We start from the raw sequence: 26,878 nt of genomic DNA on the forward strand, positions 1-26,878 counted from the left end.
TGACCTTTGTAAAATATTCTCATTATATAATTTGCCTTTGTTATAATGCTTAAATTTACATGGCAGACCACTTCCAGTTCCAGATAGGTGTAACCTGAGAAATAATGGATGTTGGTAACAGGCTTGAACAATGAAAACTTTTATTTATAACCATTTGTGAATTATTTCTGAAACAACACAATTGCAATGTGAAATAATTATATTTGGGATCCAGCTTGGAAGCCACATATCCTCAACTTTAAAATAAGTTTATAATATACTTTTTGGGTGATCCTATAGGATTATATCATTTATATATTTCTAAAATTAAAAGTCAATGTGATTTAAATTTTTTACAGGTTGAAACTAAATGTTTCTATTTCTGTGGTACATATAAAATGCAGATTTAAAAAAAAAAATAGTAGTAGTAAAGTTACAATAATTAAAATGTTCTCTCTATATATAGAAGACATAGTTCATAGAGAACATTTTAATTATATATATATATATATATATATATATATATATATATATATATATAATATTTAGATATATATTATATATATTAGAAGATGTTAGAATATTTACTTGGTTAATAATGTGTATTGTTACAGTACAATACCCATTATTAACCAAGTAAATATTCTAACATCTACCCCAAATGTATGACTTTGCCTTATTTGAATGGTTTGTCTATTACCTGCTCTTAGGGCAACACCAGCCCAATTTATAACAGTATAGATTGTGTGTATATCATATATTATATAATATACCCTTTAATATACATTATTGTATTTGTGGAATACTATACAATATGTTTTGCTATGAATGCTACATATATGGTAATTATGGCTATATATATATATATATATATATATATATATATATATATATTTCATTTTCATAAAGGTTGGTCGCAAGGGTTGGGTACCTCATCCTGACCAAGGGGCCATCCATGCAGAGGAAGCAAAAACTTGGATTACAGCCAAGATTCATGTGCAACATGTCCAGAACCATTGGCAGGAATCAGTAAAGACTGGAGGGAATTATAGACTAAAGAAATAAGTCTTCAGCCTGGACTGCACTGGCCATCATACCATAATTTAAGGTACTACCATGTGCATATTAAAAGAGAAGAATTTCAAACTTGTCCCTTTCTAATCAGATCCTGTAGACTTCCACTAACATGGGATTATGAAAATGTATTTCACGGTATGCCCAATCCATTTTAGACTTTGACTGAAAAGACTGGTCAGCTGAGAGAGATTTGTTCCTCTGCTGTGCCATATATCCTGTATGCAAATGTAGAGATTTATCAAATCTTAAACGTGCCTGTTTTTATATTTATTATAGGCTGTGTGATGCAATTCGATTCCTTTGCAATTTTAGGATGCATGAAGTTAAGGAAATTAGCTTCAATAAACAACTAATCAACTATGAGTGTAATTTAATTTATACTGTCTTATTCCTCAAGGAGATTAAAGCACTGAGGTCACCACTGGAAATTCATGCTTTGGTGCTTCATTTAATTTAAGCACATGAGATTTGCATTGCACTATAAAAACACTATGAAAAGTAGTATTTTTGCTCTAGACGGAGGAAAATAAACAGTTATCAATGCTGCTACTTGCAGAAATAGTACTAATTGTTTCTTTTGCAAGGGCTGACAAGCCCATCTGTCAGCCTTATGGAACACAAGACCTGCCTCAGTTTTCAAAAGAAGGTGACATCATTATAGGAGGTGTTTTTTCTTTCCATGTGAACCCGATCCTTGTGAATCCAGAATTTAAATCAAACCCAGGGCAAATAAAATGTAAAGGGTAAGTGATAATTTTAAAATATTAAAAAATACTGTTTTTGAATTTGTATTCAGTAGTAGTAATAGTATGATAATTATTGTTTATAAACATTCTTATCTTAATTTTAAGTTGATGTTTTTTGTTAAAATTATTCAATGCATTTTGCCTACAGTATACGTCCTATAGAATTACAGTATTCTCAAACAATTATCTTTGCCATTGAAGAAATAAATAACAGGTCAGATATTCTTCCGAATGTTTCCTTGGGATATAAAATATATGATTCCTGCCGCACTGTAAGTTTATCTATAAAAGCATCACTGGCATTAATGAACATGGAACAAAAGAACCACTCAAGTGAGTCCTGCACCAAACCAACCACCGTCCATGCAATCATAGGACAATCTAGTTCCACACCAACAATAGGAATTGCAACAACTGTTGGACCCCTTGGGATACCAGTGGTGAGAAAACATTTGTTTCCATGCTAACCAGCAATACGGTTAAATCAATGTGTCTATATTCCTACTTATCAGTCTGTCTATATCTATCTATCTATCTATCTATCTATCTATCTATCTATCTATCTATATATATATATATATATATATATATATATATATATATATATATATATGCAAACCTTATTTTGTATGATTTACATATATTTATGTGAGGGGGGCAGGGGAGCTGTGTGTGCGTGCATGCATTTTGTCGATCAACAAATGCTTTTGTCTAAAATCTGATCATTTATTCAGAATGTGTTCTGTAATAAATATAGAAATTAAAGAATTATGGAAAAGTCTAGTAACATTTTTTATTTGGTAACAGAAAATAATCAAATAATTGTAAAAGTATTAACCTTGAAGGACTATAGACCTGCTTTATTTTGTTACAGGATGTATCACACATAAATATAATCAAGCATTCAAAGACAGAAAAGTTAAAGTGGACAACAATCTCAATGTGCTAGCTCAAATTTTAATAGTTTTGAAGACATCTGTAAACACTAAAATATTAACTTATTTCTCATAATTTTATATCCCATTTCTCTCATACAGATCAGTCATTTTTCTACTTGTGCATGCCTCAGTAACAAGAAGGAGTTCCCCACCTTTTTCAGGACAATCCCAAGTGATTATTACCAAAGCAGAGCACTGGCAAAGCTTGTCAAGCATTTTGGATGGACCTGGGTTGGGGCCATTAGGACTGATGATGATTATGGCAACAATGGGATGACTACTTTTATACAAGCTGCTAAGCAGGAGGGGATTTGTATTGAATATTCAGAGGCCATTTATAGAACTCAACCTAGAGAGAAATTCATGAAAGTTGCAGACATTATAAAAAAATCATCCTCAAAGGTAATTGTTGCTTTTACAACTGATGCAGAACTAGTCCTACTGGTAAAAGAACTGTTGATTCAGAATGTCACAGGCCTACAGTGGGTGGGCAGTGAGGCATGGATTACGGATAGATACCTAGCATCATCTGACAGCTATGAAGTCCTACGTGGAGCGATTGGCTTGGCAATTCCAAATGTACAAATACCAGGTCTCAAAGAATTCATTCTCAATGTCCGTCCATCAAACACACCTGGAAACACTGGCTTAAATGAATATTGGGAAAGTACCTTCAGTTGTAGCCTAGCAGAGGAAAATAGTAATCAATGCACAAGGATAGAGAATTTGAAAGAAATAAAAAATGAATACACTGATGTCTCAGACATGGGGATACTAAACAATGTGTATAAAGCAGTGTATGCTGTAGCCCACGCATTGCATCATCTGTTTACATGCAAAAACGGCCAAGGACCTTTTCAAAATAAAACATGTGCAAACAAAAACAAGACAGAACCATGGCAGGTAAATACAAGGTTTCTCTTTATAATGTTCATAAGTAAAATTATGCATCAATGAGCCTTGGCCTCCCATGACCCTGTCGCCGGTTCCTTCCTTTCCTTCCTTGGACCACTGTTGATAGGTACTGACCACTGCAGACCGGGAACACCCCACAAGAACTGCAGTTTTGGAGATGCTCTGACTCAGTCGTCATCACAATTTGGCCCTTGTCAAAGTTGCTCAGATCCTTACACTTGCCCATTTTTCCTGGTTCTAACACATCAACTTTGATGACAAAATGTTCACTTGCTGCCTAATATATCCCACCCACTGACAGGTGCCATGATAACGAGATTATCAGTGTTATTCACTTCTCCTGTCAGTGGTCATAATGTTATGGCTGATCGGTGTATGTTACATAGTTTCAATGATAATTGACGGTGTTGCATTTAATATGCTGACTATAAAATCCACGTTTAGTAGTAATAATATATATGAGAATATAATCACATTGCACTGCTAAGGTTGTAGTTTGCAAATGTTCATAGCTGAATGATATTTGCTTTTTACTGGTAGGTATTACATTACCTGAAGAAAGTTGACTTCACAACCTGGAATGGAGAGAATATGTATTTTGATGAAAATGGGGATCCAGCAGCACGATATGCATTAGTGAACTGGCAGCTTAAGAAGGAGGGAATCCCAGTAATACAAGATATTGGTCTATATGATGCCTCCTTACCAGAAGGACTGAGATTTATAATGAATGAAGTCAGTGCAGTGTGGGCTGGTGATCGGGATGAGGTAATATTAATTTTGGCTGAAACAGAAGCACACAAGTAACCATAGTAAACCTACACACAGACATGAATATAAAATAAAATTATTATAGCTGCTCTACTCTTGATTCAAATCTTGCTTTATTCTGTAATAAAGCACTGACTTCATAGCTCTGTGTTTCAGGTGCCAAAGTCAGTCTGCAGTGAGAGCTGCCTTCCAGGGACTCGTAAGGCAATTGTCAAAGGAAAGCCAATCTGCTGCTTTGACTGCATTCCATGTGCTGAGGGAGAAGTCAGTAATACAACAGGTAAGCAATAAGTATGGTGGCCATGAAGTGTAAAACACAAACAAAACATACAGCACATAACCCATATCGACAGCACATGCAAGAAAATTCAGAGTCACAGCAAAAGCATGAAAACTTAGACTCACAGCAAAAGCAAGCAAACTCAAAGTCGCAGCATACGCAAACAAACTCAGTTCCATAGCACAACGGAAATGAACCCACAGGACTTACAAGCAAACAGAACGCCACACACAATGGAACGCAATGGCACTACAGATTCAATTACCATGTGACTTAACAACCAGTGACTATGGAGGAGTATTTGTGCCAAAATTAAAAATTAAACAATTATATTATTTTCTTAGTTTATGTATTTGAGACTAGTACAGAATTAGTACAGTTGTTTGCAGCAGTAGGTGACTTAAATGATATCTGCAAATGAATTCCTGTTCATTTAGAGATATCTGCAAATCATTTAGAGATATCTTCAAATGACTTCCTGTGGGTTAATGACAATTCGTCGTCCCCATCATTATATATTCTCTGCATTTGTAACCTTGAGTGCATTCGATTATTGTAGACCCATAGAACACACATGTGTGTATATAGAGTATTATTATTATTATTATTATTATTATTATTATTATTATTATTATTATTATTATTATTTCTTAGCAGACGCCCTTATCCAGGGCGAGTTACAAAATATAATATAGTAGGCTATATATATAAATACACACACACACACACACACATACACCTATTTTGTATTATGTATTATAATGTATGTTTTTAATTGATACATGAATTTGAGACAATAACACGAATAATTTAAGTTCTATACAATTAGTCACAACAGCATGCAGCGAGTGCTGCAGGCTACTTAAAATAGGTTTCATTCTAAAGCTATGTGTTAGTTGGTGCAGTGATTAGCAAACAGAACTGTGAACCTCTGGGTTTGATTCTTGATCAGTATTTATTATTTCCTTACATTATTATTATTTTTATTTTTAATATGTAATTTCCTGGAGTTAAATGGTATCAGAGTAAAAACAACAATTTGAAAATATGGTGCTTACATATGAGGGCCAGTCCTGACAAATATAATTTATTATTTTTTTATTCTTTCAATTAAGCATTAAATTCAGTGCATATTCAGTGCCTTATTATTATTATTATTATTATTATTATTATTATTATTATTATTATTATTATTATTATTATTATTTTTTTTTTTTTATTACATTAAGTTTGGCTGAATTCAAATAATGATCCACTCTAACTGGATATTGGTCTGATTTGTCTGATTTCCTACTAGTTCATGTTCCCTCAAGCGTGTTATTGAAACTCAGTTCTAATTAGGATAATTTAAAATCCTTATTAATCGCCTTCCAATTGTTATTTCTACTCTGATACTGTTTAATTCCAGGAAATTATAGATTTAAAAAACAATAATAATGCACACGTAAGAAAATTACAGCTACCATACTAATACTAATAACATACTAATAATACTCTATATACGCATATGGGTGTTCTATGAGTCTACAATAAGTGAATGCACTCATGGTTACAAATGCTCAAGTGGAGAATATATAATGATGGGGACGACGAATTGCCATTAACCCACAGGAAGTGATTTGCAGATATCTCTAAATGATTTGCAGATATCTTGAAATGATGTGCAGATATCTTTAAATGATTTGCAGATATCGCTAAATGATTTGCAGATATCCTGAAATGATTTGCAGATATCTAAATGATTTGCAGATATCTTTAAATGATTTGCAGATATCTCTAAATGATTTACGTGTAATTTTAAGTCAAATATATGTATATGTTAATGACTGTTTGGCAGATTTGGTTTGCCAAATTAACATTTAGAGATATCTCTAAATGATTTTGAGATATCTGCAAATCATTTAGAGATATCTATAAATGATTTAGAGATATCTTTAAAAAGCACATTTTTAAGATATCTCTAAATGGTTTGCAGATATCTATAAATGATTTAAAGATATCTTGAAATGCATTTAGAGATATCTCTAAATGATAATTTGGCTTGCTATATAGCTGTTCATACTTGCCTTGTGTACAAACGTACTGAGTTAAATTGGAAACAGTCAGGTTCGTTTACGTTGTTCACTTCCGTGTTTTCTCAGAACTTGAGCTTGGTTTTGTATTAATAAAACACTTACATTTTACATGATTAGTGCATATAAGAAATTGCAGCATGACAGGTACAATAACAAATATATATGACAGTAATACAGTAACTACATATAGTAGTCATACATACACATTTGACAGTCTACTTCTGATACAACCAAATAATATATGGGTGTGTTCAATGTGCGCAGGATGCCATCAATCTAAGCAGATCTGACCAGCAAAGCAATTCATTTTCAGAATATATGACGTGAACGCATCCAACATTTAAACATACTGTATGTCATTATTGAATACATCAATAGGCTGCTCTAATTCTGAATATTATTATAGTCAGTGTGCTGCCGAATTGTGATTGTTTTGCCTATATAAAAATATACAATACAGTAGTGTGACATCACCCTAAATATCCATCTAGGAGTATTTTACTGCTACTGCCATACCTTTAACAATATAGTGCTACTTTACACTATACTGGGATGTATTCATCAAGGCTTTTTACAGCAATTTGTTATTTCTGACACTTATTTTCTCATACAAACAACATTGAAAATGAATGATAAATGACTCGCTCACATGCAGCAAAATATCAAATTGTACACTCTGTGATGTATGCATGTTAACTTTAATATCCATTATTCCATTTAAAAAAAGAGGGAAATACCTCGGTGTAACACCCTTGATGAATATAGCCCAATATCCAATTACTGTATATGATTACTGATGTTGCTATTAACAATAAGTAAATACATAAGAATGTGCATGCAGTCTTAATTCGCTGGAACTGTACAGCCAAAACTACTACACATTATCTCCTGCTGGGTGAAATGTGGGGTTCGTTTCCTGATTGCAGACCTTCAAGTTCAAGTTTTACAGGCAAACCAAACTCAGTTATATGCAAAACTATTCCTCCTGATTGGGTGGGCCACGCTTTCACGGGCCTACCCATATCTTCGCCAGTGCACAAAGGTAATGGGTCATTTATTTCATTTACGTGTTGTTAAAATCAGTGCATATTGGCCAAGAATTATTATTAATTGATTGTAATTGACTTATTACACATTATATATTAGAAAAACAGTAATATAAGAAGTGCCATGCTCATGTCTGGAATCAAACATACAACACCCAGCTCACACCGCTGTTTCTTAACAACTGTGGTAGCAGAGCTGTTGTGTGAAACATTTTTTAAGCCACCTTCTGCAGCAAACAACTGTACTACTTAACTGTATGGACTATTGGATTTAGTCTCAAATACATTTATAAACTATGAAGAAATTATATTTATTTCATTTTGAATTTTGGCATAAATTATCCTTCATAGTCACCAGTTCTTTAGTCTCATGGTACCTGTGTTACCATTCTGGAGACCAAGTTTCTTTTGTGCTGTGGCTTTGAATTTGCTTCCTTGTGTTATGGCTTTCTGTTTGCTTGTAAGTGCTGTGCATTCATTTCTGATGTGTGGATCAATTTCCATTGTGCTGTGGCTCTGAGTTTACTTGATTTTGCTGTGATTTCTAGTTTGCTTGCCTTTGCTCTGACTTTCATTTTGCATGATTTTACAGTGGCTTTGAGTTTGCTTGCTTTTGCTGTATTTTTTGTTTGTGTTTTGCACAGGGCCACCGTAATACAAGTGTTATTCAATGTTAAATAAAAGTGAATCAATTAAAACACACAAGCAGATAAGAATGTATTTAAGAGGTGTAGAATGTTTATTAATTGAATCCCTATGTATTAATGTAGGTATTTTTACGGTAATTTAGGTAATTAATTATTAAGAGAATAGCAGACATTAAAGAATAAGAATATACATAACAGCAAAAGGTTTTTGATCTGTATTGCGGATTCTTTCTTTTTTTTTTCAACACCAAATCAAAGTTCTTGGTCTTGCTAATTATGTAAAGCATTATTTATAGTTTACTTTTAACATGTCGCGTTCTTGTTAATGTTTATTATTATTGTTCTTAATGCATAAGTGATATGTGGTCATTAACTTTTTTATACTTTCAGATTCAGTGGATTGTGCTAAGTGCCCTACAGAATATCGATCAAATGAACAAAAAACTCAGTGTCTCTTAAAAACTGTTGAATTTCTTTCTTTTCAAGAGTTCATGGGAATTGTATTAGTAATATGCTCTGTATTTGGAGCTTGTCTGACCATAACAGCAGTAATAATTTTTTTCTGGTACAGATATACTCCAATAGTAAGAGCCAATAACTCTGAGCTCAGTTTCCTCCTGCTCTTCTCTTTAACTCTGTGTTTCCTTTGCTCACTTACTTTCATTGGCCAGCCCTCTGAGTGGTCCTGTATGTTGCGCCACACAGCATTTGGCATCACATTTGTCCTGTGTATCTCTTGTGTTCTGGGGAAAACAATAGTGGTGTTAATGGCCTTCAGGGCTACACTGCCAGGCAATAATATTATGAAATGGTTTGGGCCCACACAGCAGAGGTTAAGTGTTCTTGCTTTCACACTCATACAGGTCCTGATTTGTGTCCTTTGGTTGACAATTTCACCTCCATTTCCTCATAAAAATACAGAATACTATAAGGAAAAAATTGTTTTGGAGTGTGATGTAGGATCAGCAGTGGGGTTTTATGCTGTGTTAGGGTATATTGGATTCCTCTCTTCCATGTGCTTTGTGTTGGCTTTTCTGGCTCGACATCTTCCTGATAATTTCAATGAAGCCAAATTCATCACATTCAGCATGCTCATATTCTGTGCAGTGTGGATCACCTTTATCCCAGCTTATATCAGCTCTCCTGGGAAGTTCACTGTAGCTGTAGAGATATTTGCAATTTTGGCTTCCAGTTTTGGGTTGCTTTTCTGTATTTTTGTCCCCAAATGTTACATTATTCTATTAAAACCAGAAAAGAATACCAAAAAGCATTTGATAGGAAAAATGCCTTCAAAATCACTTTAATATTGAACAAATATTGATACAAAGTTTTGTACACATATATATACTCAGCAAAAAAGGAATCGTCCTCTCACTTTCAACTGCTTTTATTTTCAGCAGAAAACATGTGTAAATATTTGTATGAACATAAAAAGATTAAGATTAACTAAGACATAAACTGAACAAGTTTCACAGACATGTGACTAATAGAAATGGAATAATGTGTCTCTGAACAAAGGGGGGGGGGTCAAAATCAAAAGTAATAGTCAGTATCTGGTGTCTCCACCAGCTGCATTAAGTACTGCAGTGCATCTCCTCCTCATGGACTGCACCAGATTTGCCAGTTCTTGCTGTGAGATGTTACCCCACTTCCACCAAGGCACTTGGAAGTTCCCGGGCATTTCTGGGGGGAATGGCCCTAGCCCTCACCCTCTGATCCAACAGGTCCCAGACATGCTCAATGGGATTGAGATCCAGGCTCTTCACTGGCCATGGCACAACACTGACATTCCTGTCTTGCAGGAAATCACGTCCAGCGAAGGTGGGTTTGTGCCCATAGGCGACGTTGTTGCCGGTGATGTCTAGTAAGGACCTGCCTTACAACAGGCCTACAAGCCCTGAGTCCAGCCTTTCTCGGCCTATTGCGGACAGTCTGAGCACTGATGGAGGGATTGTGCATTCCTGGTGTAACTCGGGCAGTTGTTGTTGCCATCCTGTACCTGTCCTGCAGGTGTGATATTTGGATGTACCGATCCTGTGCAGGTGTTGTTACACGTGGTCTGCCACTGTGAGGACGATCTGCTGTCCTTCCTGTCTCGCTGTAGTGCTGGCATCTCACAGTACGGACAATGCAATTTATTGCCCTGGCCACATCTGCAGTCCTCATGCCTCCTTGCAGCATGCCTAAGGCACGTTCACGCAGATGAGCAGGGACCCTGGGCATCTTTCTTTGGGTGTTTTTCAGAGTCAGTAGAAAGGTATCTTTAGTGTCCTAAGTTTTTATAACTGTGACCTTAATTGCCTACCGTCTGTAAGCTGTTAGTGTGTTAACGACCGTTCCACAGGTGCATGTTCATATATTGTTTATGGTTCATTGAACAAGCATGGAAAACATTGTTTAAACCCTTTACAATAAAGATCTGTATAGTTATTACGATTTTTACAAAATTATCTTTAAAATATAGTGTCCTGAAAAAGGGACGTTTATTTTTTTGCTGAGTATATATGAAATGGTTTATCCTGTAATAGAAGAAGCATTCAATGAAAAGATTAACAGTAGCTCCTGTATATAACAGTCCACAATCATCGACGTAATAAAAACATTCTTAATTTATTAGATAGCAAACAATACGATGCTTAGTCGAGACACGTCAAAATATATATATGTGATCTATGCAAACTACTAGTGCTCACTATTGACTAAATCAATAATCACTAAATGTGGTCACTGAATGCCAAACATGTTACAGAAACTCCAAACAACACAAAGAGGCAAGTATGCTTGGAATAACAAGAAGAGATAGAATTATAAATGAATGGATCCAAGAATGAATCAAGATATGTAACATCATTGCATTTTGAACGACAGTGGACCAAGCACATTGTAAGATTTACAGATCAAATGTGGATAAACAAAGTTATTTAATGTATCCAAAATATTTTAAAAATACCTTAAAGAAGACCACATAAAAGATGGGAAGATTAAATTATCAACTTTGCAGATGTGTCATGGAAAGGGAAGCTATAGATCCAAACATGAAACATCTAGAGCAGGTCTTCAACCAGCTGTGGATCACTATATGCTGATGAAGATGATGATATGTATATATTGCTAGATAGATGTAAAATCATCATCATCATCATCATCATCATCATCATCATCATCATCATCAGGCTTTATCAATCCACTGCTCCATGAAAGGCCTCCTCAAGATGTTTGTCTTACATGTTCACCTGTCTTACAGCTTCAAGAATTGTCTTGTATTTCTGTATGTTCTATATGCTCTTAATTTCCAAAGCTTTTTATATAATTATTCTAATTTGTCAAGCGATTACTAATATAATTCACTTCACGTGTCTTCTGTTTTCCATTTGTATTATTAAAAATAATATGAAAAAATCAGTTGTGTCTGAAATTGAATTACAGCCTTCCTTTTGTAACCCCCTGGTCAAGTCAGGCTCAGGGGTTAATATAACTCTTTAATACAAGGAAACAATGGGGTTATGCTCATTCTTTATTTTCTACTAGCCATAGAGATTAAGTTGTTTATAGCACAAAAGCATTCCGTGTCTGAACCCAATTTAAATAACTATACTGTACAGTGAGGGAAAAAAGTATTTGATCCACTGCTGATTTTGTACGTTTGCCCACTGACAAAGAAATGTTCAGTCTATAATTGTAATGGTAGGTGTATTTTAACAGTGAGAGACAGAATAACAACAAAAAAATCCAGAAAAACGCATTTCAAAAAAGTTATAAATTGATTACATGTTAATGAGGGAAATAAGTATTTGATCCCCTATCAATCAGCAAGATTTCTGGCTCCCAGGTGTCTTTTATACAGGTAATGAGCTGAGATTAGGAGCACTCTCTTAAAGGGAGTTCTCCTAATCTCGGCTTGTTACCTGTATAAAAGACACCTGTCCACAGAAGCAATCAATCAATCAGATTCCAAACTCTCCACCATGGCCAAGACCAAAGAGCTGTCCAAGGATGTCAGGGACAAGATTGTAGACCTACACAAGGCTGGAATGGGCTACAAGACCATCGCCAAACAGCTTGGTGAGAAGGTGACAACAGTTGGTGCGATTATTCGCAAATGGAATAAACACAAAATAACTGTCAGTCTGCCTCGGTCTGGGGCTCCATGCAAGATCTCACCTCATGGAGTTTCAATGATCATGAGAACGGTGAGGAATCAGCCCAGAACTACACGGGAGGATCTTGTTAATGATCTCAAGGCAGCTGGGACCATAGTCACCAAGAAAACAATTGGTAACCCACTACGCCGTGAAGGACTGAAATCCTGCAGTGCCCACAAGGTCCCCCTGCTCAAGAAAGCACATGTACAGGCCCATCTGAAGTTTGCCAATGAACATCTGAATGATTCAGAGGAGAACTGGGTGAAAGTGTTGTGGTCAGATGAGACCAAAATCGAGCTCTTTGGCATCAACTCAACTCGCCGTGTTTGGAGGAGGAGGAATGGAGGTGGAAACATTATGCTTTGGGGGTGTTTTTCTGCTAAGGGGCAGGACAACTGCACCGCATCAAAGGGACGATGGATGGGGCCATGTACCGTCAAATCTTGGGTGAGAACCTCCTTCCCTCAGCCAGGGCATTGAAAATGGGTCGTGGATGGGTATTCCAGCATGACAATGACCCAAAATACACAGCCAAGGCAACAAAGGAGTGGCTCAAGAAGAAGCACATTAAGGTCCTGGAGTGGCCTAGCCAGTCTCCAGACCTTAATCCCATAGAAAATCTGTGGCGGGAGCTGAAGGTTCGAGTTGCCAAACTTCAGCCTGGAAACCTTAATGACTTGGAGAGAATCTGCAAAGAGGAGTGGGACAAAATCCCTCCTGAAATGTGGTGGCCAACTACAAGAAACGTCTGACCTCTGTGATTGCCAACAAGGGTTTTGCCACCAAAATCACTAGTAAAGGGGGACAGCTGAATGATTAGTTAACCCTGCTCTGGTACCATGAAAAAAGTTACATTGACAGTACCATTGGGGTGGGGTCACAGAGACCCCATGGTACACAGCAGGGTTAAATATCCACATTGTCTGTCCAGTGAAAATAAGTGCATCGGTGTGCTCTGTGACTAGCTAGCATGACTTTAGTTAAAGCCTAAGACTCCATTTATCCTAAAACCATTGCACTTCTGACTTCAGTAAACACCATTCACCTACCCTTCACTAGCAGTAACAGATTCAGGCCTATCAATTGCAGGTGGTAACACAAATAACAAATAATCTACATTATAATTGGAAGAACGATAGTAACTGTCCATCTGTATAATATAGATGTCACCTTAATTCTAAATGCTGCAATCTACTCTGAGTCTTATTCCTCTAATTTCACTCTCCATTTTCAACATCTGCTTTAAACAACTGGAAATACTATATTATAACTTTACATGAGTGAATGTACTTCTTGCCCATGGCAATTGCACTCCTGAGGAGCTCTGAAAACTGCATTTAAGTGTCTTCAAGTAATTTCACCACTGTTACACATGATTCTGGAGAAGCCCGTTCCACAGTCCATGGATTCTTGCTGAGCAAGAGTCTCCTCCGATATTCATGATCACCTTTTGTAATAGTTCAAAACTGTATCTAAGCTCCTTGTGGTAGTCACTATTTAATCCAGGATGACTGCAACATCAAGGATTTCTTTAGGGAGCAGGTTTTGTCCACCATCTTCGGTCACAATTAGTATTCCGATATTCAATCGCTTGGTAATCTCATCCTCTGGTGCAGTGGCCTGAGGTACAATACAGAACAGTAAATTACAATTTATTTTTGAGACAATTCTTGTTTAGTCTTGCTTTACATCAAACCAGTGCAAACAATGTGTTAGACTGAAGAACCGGTATCATGTTTTATATTATTTGTATAAATGTTTTATATTAATATTAACATTAGAAATAATAGCATGCATACAGACCTAGCAAATTGGATTCATCAAGCTAGCAAAAAGCCAACAAGTCGGTTGTTAAGGGTACATTCTCTAGAAGTTCCTCTATCCGCTTTCACTTCCATTTTTCTATGATAAGAGAACAACCCATTAATGTAAAGCCCACAGATTTCTGCCAATTTGCTTATGCCCTGTTTCCACTATCTGGTGCCAGACGTGGCCATAAGCGTCCATCACGCCTACTAAGGAAATACTTTGCTTTCAGAAGCGGATATGTGTGCTAGACAGACAGGGAAGAGAACAGATACATTATGTCGGAAGCTATAATCTCAAATGCCATGTGCGATCATGAAGAAGTTTTTTTTTATTTGCAGCATGGAGTGAAATCCACATACAGAAACAATTACTGCTTACAGCTAATATCCGAGTGTATTAAAAACTTGGATTTCACAGGACCCGGTGCAGTGCCGTGACTAGTTAAAAATAAACTGAAGGATAATAATCAGATCGTAGAAGCCGATTTTATTAATATTTTATGAACAACTGGACGGTGTTTCAGGCTGTTGTGTTGTGAATGGTGTGCAGGGATAATCCACGATGTGCCCAAAGTTAACGTGTGCCCATTTAACTTACCCTGGTTAAGGACGTCTGCTAAGTAAATTAAAAATAATACGGCAAAACGTATTGTTCGCAGTTACAAATCTGCAGAAAGAGTAATAAGGTAGTCACGTTGTGCCGTTTAAAATACATATATACTAGCACAAATGATAATAATACAAAATAGCAAATGTGTGTTGTTATTGTTGCCAATAAGGACAGCTGCTCATCTGTTCTGGTTTGAGTTCTGTAAGAAAAGAAGCCCAATGAGCATACTTTCCACTACAGAACAAACTCTGATTACCACAATTCAGTGTTCCTTAGCTGACAAACTGACCGGAATAAACCATTGAACTATACCGTCAACTGAAATGGAAGCTAGGGCAAAAGACTGGAGTCAGTATTTCAACATGGAAATGTCCCGAGAGGTGTACACCTTTTTTGATCTGTTTAATTAGCACAAACCTATTTGTTATTCAAACTTTTAGACTACTTATATCAAACTTTAACATCTAACAAATGATATTAATGCTATTCTGTGATTTGATTACACTTAATTAGACTTAATTCAATATTCCTCTCCAACACTTACTTCCTTTTCAAGGCACCCCAAAAGACTCTTAAGTTCCTCAATACTATCAGCCCTCTTTCTGTAGAACTCCAAGAACCTTGGTAGGTATTGGTCGAGTTCTTGTAAGATTGTCATTTGCAGATCCTTGCAGACTAAGCACATAAATTCAGCACTGATCTGCACAAAGTCAAGACATTATGAGCAAAATCAATATTAACAGTACATTAAGAAACATTGAGAGAAAATTGCAATAGCAGGTCTGATCAGAACACAGATATAAAATGCATGCATGACTAAATGCAAGTTACCTGTCTCTATGTAAAGAATGCTGGCCATCTGCTTTTGACCATACAAGTGGCTCATTTTCAATAATTTCCCTTCTTTGCAAGCAGTATGTCCTCAACATAATTGTATCCACCATTTGCCAATTTACCTTTTTGTTCTGCATCTTTGTGATCAACTGGTTTTGCTATTCTCCAAGGCTGAGGACACTTTTCTCTTTGGGAATATCTGGTAAAAAGTTCACCTCTGATCGCCTTGGTTTCTTGACCTTTACTTTGCCTTTTTCAGTGTTCTTTGACATCTTTTTGCTGTTAACTTGGACCTCAGGTGACCTCTCTATGCTTAACCTATGATAATAATTTTGCATTTTAAATTTCAGGCTAAATCTCCAGCCATGCCATCCCTCAGCAGAACCAGGCTCCTTCAAACATGGATGTTTCTCAACTAGGGCTTTGGCAACAATTGCAAAATGGTCACTTTTTGGATCGGCCTTAACTTTGTACATTGCATCTGCTACTCTGTCTAGAATATTAGTCTTCATGCTCGTAGAGACTGGCACTAGAGTGCCATCCTTTTCATATGCTTCATTACCCTTCTTGAGTTTGAATTCCACATCATAAGTAAACGTTGGATTGATAAATGGATCTGGCCAGGATCTTGGAGATTTAATCTGGTGACTGAATCTGAACTGCACTTTTGCAGTCATGATGCTCATGAAAGACTAGCAGTATCCAAAGAGGTATCAGAAAGATATGAATCAGATGTCCTAAATATCACCTTAAGGGTTGCCTTCAATTTAGGAAGATTTGAGATGTTGGTCAAGTTGCACAACTCGTTCCCAAAGTCTGGGTCTTCATACTGTAGAACAAAGTCACCTCCAAACATGTAGAACAAAAGCCAAACATGGTCCTTAGTGTTGAGTAGAGGTTTTCCACTGTCTCTGGCAAACTCTCAAGAGTGAGATGGCTTATTTCATCAATGGCAACAAAAACACAAAGCAGCAACATGGTAGACTACACACTGAAATGGGAAGACAATTATTTTAAAATGCTCGTAATTAGAATGACTCAAACCAAAGAGACGAATTTGATTGTAAAGTTTAAAGTGAGTTATTTGAAAATTCTCAACCAACAGGGAAATTGGATGGGGGGAGGGGAAGGCAACTTAAAAGCACAAGCAACCAGTTGGCATACATAGAAGAGTAAGATTATAATATTTAAAATATAAATAATTGGCATTAATCTCCCTCTGCTCACCTCTCCACTGAGTAGCTGATGTGTGGTGAGCGTGCTGGTGCACTTTGACTTCACTGCATCATCCAGGTGGGTGATGCACCTGTGACCCCATAACATGTCAAGTGCTTGGAGTGTATAGCTAAAGCGCTATAGAACTGTAATTATAATAATAATTATAATTATAGCCTAAAGCTATGAACCCATGTTTAAAGGCTAGAATTGTAGGAATCAGAACAGTTTAACAGTTTGTAGGGTGGTGTTAAAAAGATGTAATACATTAAATTGATGGGAAAAAAAAAACTTGAAATAACATGAACATAAATGAAATGTTATGTATGTTGTTAAGAATTCTTAATAATAATGCAGTTTTAAATTTCACCTTTCAGATAATTACATTAATTAAGTAAGAATGACCTTGGTGTCACCAGTAGTCTTCCACTAACTCTGTAAGGAGACAAAGGGTGGTAGTCCTTCAGATCCTGATGATCAGGGGTGTTTTAGGCATAGGGTGCCACCTGCAGTGGGTGGGGGGGTGGGATTCTGTTGACAAATTTCGGCAGTGGAATTCATCATAAAAAAATAAAAATATATATATAAACTATATTAAAAAAATAATTGTCAGAGCTGCTGCACCATCCAGCTATCCAGCTATGTTTTTAGCATTCCAGCTAGCGATTAGCATTTGGTTAGCTAGCCAACAGACATTTAGAAGTCGCGCTTTAAATTCATGGACGTTGGGTCCATGAGGGCCGGGAGACAGCTTAGGAGCTGCTCTGAATATGACATAGGAGAAACACTGAAAAATAAAATGAATAACACATTAAGTCAAGACTAAATTATTATCAGTGAAATGATATTGCTGAATGGAGAGATGGTGGTGAGGGAGGACGGGGCCAGGTGTGGATGGTGGGTCGAGTTGAGTCAAGTGCGTGCGAGTTTATCCATTGAATATTTTCTGACTGCCGTTCTGACTGCTGTTCTCATGAAAAGATTGTTTACCCACCTTATACACCTGTTGTTAAATATTTGATTGCACATTAGTAAATATTGGGTATTTATGTTTTAATTTATTTATTTATTTTTTATTTAATAGCTGCACACAATATTTTGACTCTCATTTTTTAATGCTGCACTTGTATTTCTTATGTGTTTATATTAGTAAAATTAAAATTAAAAAAGTGTTATTTACCCATAAGCTGGTATTTTCAGAGATCTTGCCTAGGGTGCCAGATTGGCCAGAAATGCCCCTGCTGATGATTAACAACCAAAAGTTCTGCTGTGGTGCTGTGAAAGAGTTTGTAACATCTGAAGTGATCTCTGAATCATGCTGTGTATGGTTCAACAATGAATGAAACATTGTTGATCACAATGAGTATGAAGAGTCGCAGAAATCCAGAGAGAGAGATGTACCTCCAATCAAAAGGTTTTTATTACAAGCAGCTGCAAGGAAGAGGTTCAAGAGGCGATCTCAATAACAGTCTTAGAGAAGTTACAAACTACAGGCACTTTTATGCAGACCAGACAGGAAAGAAAGATAACAGGACCCACATGTCTGTCCCGTGAGCAGTGGAAGTTCGGTTTCTAACCGGCAAAAGTTCAGGAAGACCCATATATAGTCAAACCAGGCAGAATTAAGGCATACGGAATGTTTAATATAAGGGGGTGGGGGGTTGATATGATGTATCAAGCCCAAATTACTGGTGAAAACTGGTTCTTATCAGACCCTTTTCTTCTAGGTATCAGGGTTGAACAATAGCACAGTACTGTAGCACAGTGACACAGTGAGACAGTGACCTTGTTCACACAGACACACAGGGAAAGTTGAAAGTTTACAAAATGACAAAATCATCCCCTGTATTTTGTTCCATGTACACATGCATTAGTGACAAGGGATACAGAAGTAAGGCTTTTCAATTTTTTTTTGAATGGCTTGTGAAAAGCCCCGTAAAGAATTTAAGTCTTTGAAGCACAGAGCTCGGAAGAGTCACATCCGAAAGACAACCCTGAAGTGAAACTTAATTCTTAGCAGAAATGAGCACATTTTTAAAGGAAAAATTATATAGGGTACTGTGACTGTTTATCCAAACAAAAGCTCCAAAAGGTGCAAGTTCTGCAAAGTTTGTAGGCTGTTCTTCCGGAGGGGGGGAATTATCATGGAAGCAGGTGTCTTCCTGTTACAGCATACAAACTGCCCGATCTCACGGTTTTATTTAACGTTGGACAATGAGGTAATCAATCACTATAATGTAACATCTTCAGCAATGAGAGAAGAACAGGAAACCACAAACGGACAATTAGCAAATCTGTGGGCTGTACATTCGTGGGTTGTTCTCTTATCATATGAAAAACAGAATTGAAAGTGAAGAGAGGAACCCTTTACTGCCTTGTTGCCTTTAATAAATCAAATTTGCTAGGTCTGTATACATACTATTATTTCTAATGCTAATATTAATATAAAACATTTATACAGTTAATATAAAACATTATACCGGTTCTTCAGCTTCAGCTGACATTTTGATCCAAGATGTCTAGAGACACTAATGACACATTTCCAGTTTCAACTGCTGGTTTAAAAATGCCAGGAATATTGAGGTAATAAGCCATCATACGTTTGGTGCCTTGTAGCCAAAATAAGCAAAATGTTTTTAAAATTGTTGACAACGACTTTAAAAAAAAAACTATGCTTTGCCTCAAATCTGATTGTCCAAAATTCAATAAAAGGCCCAAAGCAGTGGATGAGATGTGGATAGTGTTCCACAAAATTATGTTTTGGTTGCAACTTATATTGGGGAAAGACCTCCTGAAGTAACAGCCTATGGTCAGCAATCTTTGACTGCAGGTAGGTAAGTGTCTCTGTTGTGAATGTGGGGGATGATAAATGCTCAACAAGATCTTTTAATTCCAAAATAGTTGCCCAAGTTTGGTTATTGTCTGGCACAGAATCTCCAATGAAAAGGGGAAGTAGACTTAATAGTGTGCAATTCTCATTTCCATTTCCACAAATTGATCCTTTTGATATAAATGTTGGGGGTATTTTCTTGTTTCTATCTGTAAACTTGTAAGGAAAAGATTGTATTGGACAATTTAACTCCTCTAATGTGAAATATATTTTGGAAATCAGATCGTTCAGGCAAAAACTCAGCTCCACAGGCACAATTTCCTCTAACAGATCATGAAGAATATCTGTGGGAAATCCTGTTGCAGGGTGAAAGACAGATAATCGGTTTAATACACAGTCTCTCTTCACTCCATCAACATTATGTAAATGTTCACTTTGCTTGAGCTCAGCCGGATTAGCATCATGTGACTCTGAAGTCCTCAAAGTAACAACCCACTTCTTACTTTACAGGTTTGTATTTGTTCTCCACTGGCCAAACAGGACCTGCAAAACTTGTCCACATTAAAGTATTCCTGAAAACCTGCGAGTGAATGTACGGCATTCCCTTAACATTAGATCCTAGCCTGCTGATCCTTGACTTTCCAAAAGTATAATATCTGATAATTTATTGTGGTCTGTGCCCAGTGGTCCTGCCCTGGAAAGTGAGAGGAGAGGGTCTGTTTTTTGGATTGTTTCTGTTACCAATTTCAAAATAGAGCCATCAGTGTCACACTTGTGCTGCTTCAGTACATTTTCAGTTGTCTGCTTGCTTATTTCAACAGATATAATCCCAATCTCATGAAGTTTATCAATTACTTCCTGTAGAGCAGACTTTGATACATGTAAGTTTTTTTGCATTTGAAGAAATAATGATGCGCGTCTACGTTTAACAGTTTCTTCATTTTCTTCTTGAGGCTTACTCTCCTCATTTAATGTATACATTTCAAAAGTTTCTCCTTCATTTTCAGTTTTGTTTGTAGTCTGAGATAAACTCAGCTCTTAAGTCTTGAAAGGTACAAAAGCCATGATACAAACTTTTATGTGAAGTAAAGGTTGAGTACACTCTGGACTTTAAAGAACAGTCTTGAAAAGGACAATTGACGGTCTCTTTGCTTTTCAAATGCCTCCCCAAATGGACTACATATTTCTGTAGGTTACAGGGTTCTGAAAAGTTACATAATTCACACCTAAGTCTGTCATTCAAAACGTGGAGACTCTACCATGTTCTTTTAACAAATGACTCTTGAGGGAAAAATGTGAATAAAATGTGTTTAAACCGTCATTGTAAATGCAAGGAAGTGGGCAGGCAGGTTCTTCCATAATGGGCATGTTTCAGTCTGTAATGCTGAAGAATAATCCATTGGTTAGAAATAGCAAAGGTACAAAACTTACAGTTCCACTTAATCCACACCTTGCTCCACACATCTTAACTGAGTCCTTGTTCCTTAAGGAGAGGGGAGAGGGGGGAGGGAGGGAGAGAGAAATATGATTAGTTAAATCATAATTACTTAAATAACAATAGGGCAATAGATTACATTAGGGAATTCAGTCAGCCAGGGATACAGAGATGAGGAATAATACTGAATAACAAATCAGGAACAAGGAATAACACTGAATAACCATAACAATCACCACTATTTTCTGGATATCTTATGGTATGCATATAGTGCTTTTAATAAAGTATGCATATAATGCAAAATATAAAATACAATAAGCGTATTGTACATGAAATAAAGTAATACAAATAAGAGGGCAATACTACCAGATGTACTGGTGAAAGATCAATGCGAATGCATACATTGCAAAGTGCATTGTTATCGAGTGTCTTAAGTGGAAAGAATATGGCTATCGAGTGCATACAGTACAACAAGTTATACTATAGTGCATAAACAGTTGTGGCTTAACTCTAGCATTAAGAAAAACTCTCAAAGCAAATTTGATATTGCTAATTCCATTAAACATTATAAGTAGCTAAGATGCATAAAATACAATTAAAAACTTTATAGAACAGCTGCCGGAGGCGGCTGTTGAGTCATTTCCAGTCAGCTTGGTCTGAGATTGTGGCCGTGGTGCCCGGCAGACCCGGAGTATGTGACCTCTCTTGCCTCAGCGATGGCAGTAAATGTCCCGTGTCTTGGGTGCCGGCTCTGTAGCGCAGGCCACTTCCTCCCCATCAGACTCGTCTGCTGCCACGGTGTGGCGACACTGAAGGGCTGGTTTGGATTGAGGTCAAGTGACGATGAACACCCCTTTTATTATTATTATTATTTTTATTTCTTGGCAGACGCCCTTATCCAGGGCGACTTACAACATAAGTGCAAAAAATACAGAGAAGTACAAGGCATCAATCATTACAAATTCAATGAACTAAAACATAGCAATTCAAGATAATACATTTTACAAATTCCAATTTACAATTTACACAAGTACAGTAAGTGAGGTCCTACATCATGGACCATGAAAGCTAAGTGCTATCAAGATGTATGGTCACAGTCAGGGGTTATGGGAAAGGGAGCAAGGAGGAAAACAATCAAGAACGCAAGAAGCATAATAAAACTCTGTGAAGTGCTATCTAACAGGGATAAAAGGATAATATTACAAGTACTTGTCGGAAAAGATGTGTCTTGAGTAGCGCCGGAATGAGAACAAGGACTCTGCTGTTTTGACTTCGGTGGGCAGGTCGTTCCATCATTTAGGAGCCGGGGATGTGAAGGAGCTGGCTCTGGAGGAAGGAGAGTGGAGAGGAGGTAGAGTTAGTCTTCTGGCACTGGAGGAGCGCAGTGGTCTGGAGGGGATGTATGGAAAGACGAGTGTCTGAAGGTAGCTTGGTGCAGTGTGGTCGAGACAGCGGTAGGTGAGGGTCAGTGTCTTGAACTGAATGCGTGCCAGTATCAGAAGCCAGTGGAGGCAATGGAGCAGTGGAGTAGCGTGTGCGAACCATGGCAGAGAGAATACCAAGCAAGCCGCAGAGTTCTGGATGAGCTGGAGTGGGCGGGTAGTAGATGCAGGCAGGCCGGCCAGGAGGGAGTTGCAGTTGTCCAGGCGGGAGAGGACCAGTGACTGGACGAGCAGCTGAGAGGGTCCAGGGCATGTGTTGTAGGTTTGTGATGTAGGAGAGCAGAAACTTCAGCATCTGAGAGAGGCGAGAATGAAGAAAAGAAAGCTTGATCGGTGGGAGGTTTGGGTGTGATAGGAGATGAGGGTGGAGTATTGAAGAGCCTGCGGATGTCTGCAATCTTGGAGGAGAAGAAGGAGGCAAAATCATCAGCAGTGAGAGATGGGGGAGGAGGAGGGGGAGGGGGGGCAAGGAGGGAGGAGAAGGTGGAGAAGAGTTTGTGGGGGTTGTTGACAGTGGATTCGAAGAGTGGAAGTAAGACTTCTTGGCTGAGGTGAGAGAGGAGGAGAATGTGGACAGTAGAGAGCGGTAGACTTCGAGGGCAGCTGGGAGTTTGGTCCTTTTCCACTTCTGTTCGGCGGCACGCAGACTATTTCGGGTTGCGCGGAGAACAGCGAGTGCCAAGGCTGAGGAGGGGAGGGACGGGCAGGACGAGACGTGAGAGGACAGAGAGAGTCAAGGGAGGAGGTGAGGGAGGAGAACAAAGAGGAGGTAGCACTGTTGACAGATAGATGGGAAAAACAGTCAATGGAAGGTAAGAGGGTGAGGGCAGTGGAGGAAAGGGTGTAAGGGGAGACAGAGCGGAGATTACAGCGGAAGGTGACAGAGGGAGTGGGTGGAGTGGGGAGGGAGGGGAGGAAAAGGGAGAAGGAGATGAAGTGGTGGTCTGAGATGTCCACGGGTGTCACGGAGAGTGTTGAAGGGGAGCAGCCTCTAGAGAAGATGAGGTCTAGCTGGCGGCCAGCCCTGTGAGAGGGGGGAGACGGCGAGAGAGAGAAGTTAAAGGAGTGAAGGAGAGGAAGAAATCCGGCACAATGGGAAGGGTTGGAGAGGTGGATGTTGAAGTCTCCCAGGAGGATGGTAGGTGAGGACAGCGAGGGGAGGGAGGAGAGAAGAAAGTCAAGTTCATCCAGGAAGGAGGTGAGTGGACCAGGTGAAAGGTAGAGAACTAGAAGGAAGAGGTGAGAGGGAGAGGTGATTTCCACTGCATGAAATTCAAAGCTGTGGGTCGAGATATAGGAGAGAGAGGGGGGGACAGAGAATAGGAGAGAAGGGGAGAGCAGGAGCCCTGTTCCTCCTCCCTGCCCAGTGAGACGTGGGGAGTGGGACAGCACGAACAGAGAGGATAAGGCAGCAGGGGTGGTTAAGTTGTCTGGGGAGATCCATGTCTCGGTGAGAGCGAGGACTGGTGGGAGGCGAAGGCGGAGATGAAGTCGGCCTTGTTGAAAGCTGAGTGGCAGTTCCACAGGCCCCCAGAGAGTGGAGTAGAGGGGTGGGAGGAGGAGGAGGGGAGAGGTAGAGAGATGAGGTTGGAGGGATTAGGGAAACATCTTTTACATTGTAGAAAGAAATGGAAGGTGTGCAAAGATAATCAAAAATTAATGGCAGGAGTTAAAGAGTTAAAACTGTCCTTTTTTTTCCATTTAATTAATTAAAATTAATACAGCTGTCCCAAAAGTTACATTTTTACCTTCGAAGGTTCGTTCGAAGGTGCTAATTTGCATAATGTATTGATGACATCACATTAGCATCCTGTTTTTATTTATTTTTTACAAGCACATGTTTTACATTGATTTTACTTGCATGAATAATGTTAACCTTCAAGTAAAAACACCTCATAATACTCATAATAAACTGTATGCACAGTGACATTGGTATGTTAACTTTAATTTGTATTTTATTTAATAAGGGAAAAGTGTCGTAAATAGCAAATCAGTGTAAAACCCTTGATGAATATATCCTGGTGTTTAGTGTATTTTTCAATGTTACTACTACTACTGCGTAGAAATACTAAAGACACTGGATCAGTAGGGTTAACTAATAAAAAGACTCCCTTCTACAGAGTTTGTCTCAACATTATATATTATTATTATTATTATTATTATTATTATTATTATTATTATTATTATTATACGGAAATATGAGATCATCTCTGCTGCTTTCAGTTATATGCAATTGACCCTTTAAACCTAATAAATAACGCATAATAATTTAAACTTATGTTGGTTAAATGATCCTGGAAAATACTTTTTCCTCCATGATATTTTCAGTTGCAAATTTACATTAAGCTTTTGGGGCATCTTCTGTGCATTAAACAACTAATTTCAAACAGCAAAACTTTTGGAAACACTTGTTTTGTTTTACATTTCCATTATATTGCACAACACAATATATAAGGTTTTACATCCTAGATTATAAAACCTGATAAGTGCAGGCAAAATGTTAATTAAAAGTTAAGAGCTAAGGGAGAGGTAGCATAGGGGAAATCAAAATAAACAATAGAGTGCTAGTAATGCAAGGTCGAGAGTATGACAAAATGTTGTATAAGTGCAGTCTTACTGGAGAATAAATTAATAAATTACAAGTACAGTCTGAAAAGATGCATTTTGATTAATCACCAGAGGGAGGTCAGGGCTGTTTTGACAGTGGGAAGGACGTTCCACCACTTAGGGTCCAGGGATGAAAAAGAGCGGCTCTGGAGGCTGAGGTGATAGGGTATGTGGGGGGCCCCAGGCAAAATAATTCATGACGGCGATGCCTTGGGCGGGGTGTGGGGTGAGGCGGAGTTTTCTTCCATGAGAGCGGGGGTGTGCGGCGGAGTTTTCTTCCATGAGAACGGGGGGGGGGGGGGGGGGTTGCCATTTGATGGCCCCCTCTCAGCCCGGGGCCCCAGGCAATTACGTAGGTGAAAGTTACTGACATTAACTCTAGCTAGCTAGCTATTCAAATTAGGGAAAGTTGCTAGTATCATCCAAAGTAAGCAAGCTAGTAGTAACACTGCTCCAATGGTACTATGCAATTAGATAAACTATTAATTCATCACATCACATCACCTGAGTCCTTATCCCGTTTTTCCTCCTCTTCTCTTCTTTTTCTTCCCTGGGCACCAGAGGGCTTTGGTCTTTTTGACATCATTTGAAGTAGGCTACTGACTCTAATTTATCATGTTTCACGTTCAGTGTCACTCACTACTTCAGGTAACTGAAATTGCCCACCCCCCACAATCAGGTAAGTCTAACTATGGGAGCGGGGGGAGAGCGTGAGGGAGCGGCTCAAGGGGGAGGGTGATTGATGCGTCGGGCCAGGGTGACACTGCGGGCAAGATGGACAATATGGCCTAATAAGCTATGTAAACTCAGCAAAAAAATAAACGTTCTCTCACTTTCAACTGCTTTTATTTTCAGCAAACTTAACGTGTGTAAATATTTGTTTGAACATAAAAAAATTCAACAACTAAGACATAAACTGAACAAGTTTCACAGACATGTGACTAACAGAAATTGAATAATGTGTCCCTGAAAAAATTGGGGGTCAAAATCAAAAGTAACAGTCAGCATCTGGTGTGTCCACCAGCTGCATTAAGTACTGCAGTGCATCTCCTCCTCATGGACTGCACCAGATTTGCCAGTTCTTGCTGTGAGATGTTACCCCACTTCCACCAAGGCACTTGCAAGTTCCCAGACATTCCTGGGGGGAATGGCCCTAGCCCTCACCCTCCGATCCAACAGGTCCCAGATGTGCTCAATGGGATTGAGATCCGGGCTCTTCGCTGGCCATGGCAGAACACTGACATTCCTGTCTTGCAAGAAATCACGCACAGAACGAACAGTATGGATGGTGGCATTGTCATGCTGGAGGGTCATGTCAGGATGAGCCTGCAGGAAGGTTACCACAAAAATGAGGGTAGGATGTCTTCCCTGTAACACACAGCGTTGAGATTGCCTGCAATGACAACAAGCTCAGTCCGATGATGCCGTGACACACCGCCCCAGACCATGATGGCCTCTCCACCTCCAAATCGATCGCATTC

General features: G+C 38.2%; 1 protein-coding gene across 1 annotated transcript; it reads left to right on the forward strand.

The window, feature by feature from the left end:
• The first annotated feature begins 1,596 nt into the window (after positions 1 to 1,596).
• Positions 1,597 to 9,778, forward strand: LOC136754135 (extracellular calcium-sensing receptor-like). Its single transcript, XM_066710467.1, has 6 exons — positions 1,597 to 1,799; positions 1,951 to 2,242; positions 2,840 to 3,643; positions 4,196 to 4,423; positions 4,583 to 4,706; positions 8,865 to 9,778. Exons 1-6 carry the CDS (start codon positions 1,597 to 1,599, stop codon positions 9,776 to 9,778), a joined length of 2,565 nt encoding a protein of 854 aa, XP_066566564.1.
• Positions 9,779 to 26,878: the final 17,100 nt, after the last annotated feature.

This window comes from Amia ocellicauda, chromosome 7 (assembly GCF_036373705.1).
Source record: "Amia ocellicauda isolate fAmiCal2 chromosome 7, fAmiCal2.hap1, whole genome shotgun sequence".
Classification (NCBI taxonomy): domain Eukaryota; kingdom Metazoa; phylum Chordata; class Actinopteri; order Amiiformes; family Amiidae; genus Amia; species Amia ocellicauda.

Bases quoted from the DNA above. Each gene is read 5' to 3' on its own strand.
- LOC136754135 (XM_066710467.1), top strand. From the start codon at position 1,597: ATGCTGCTACTTGCAGAAATAGTACTAATTGTTTCTTTTGCAAGGGCT. The intron at 3,644-4,195 runs GTAAATACAAGG...TTTTACTGGTAG, and splicing joins ACAAGACAGAACCATGGCAG to GTATTACATTACCTGAAGAA. The intron at 4,424-4,582 runs GTAATATTAATT...TCTGTGTTTCAG, and splicing joins GGGCTGGTGATCGGGATGAG to GTGCCAAAGTCAGTCTGCAG.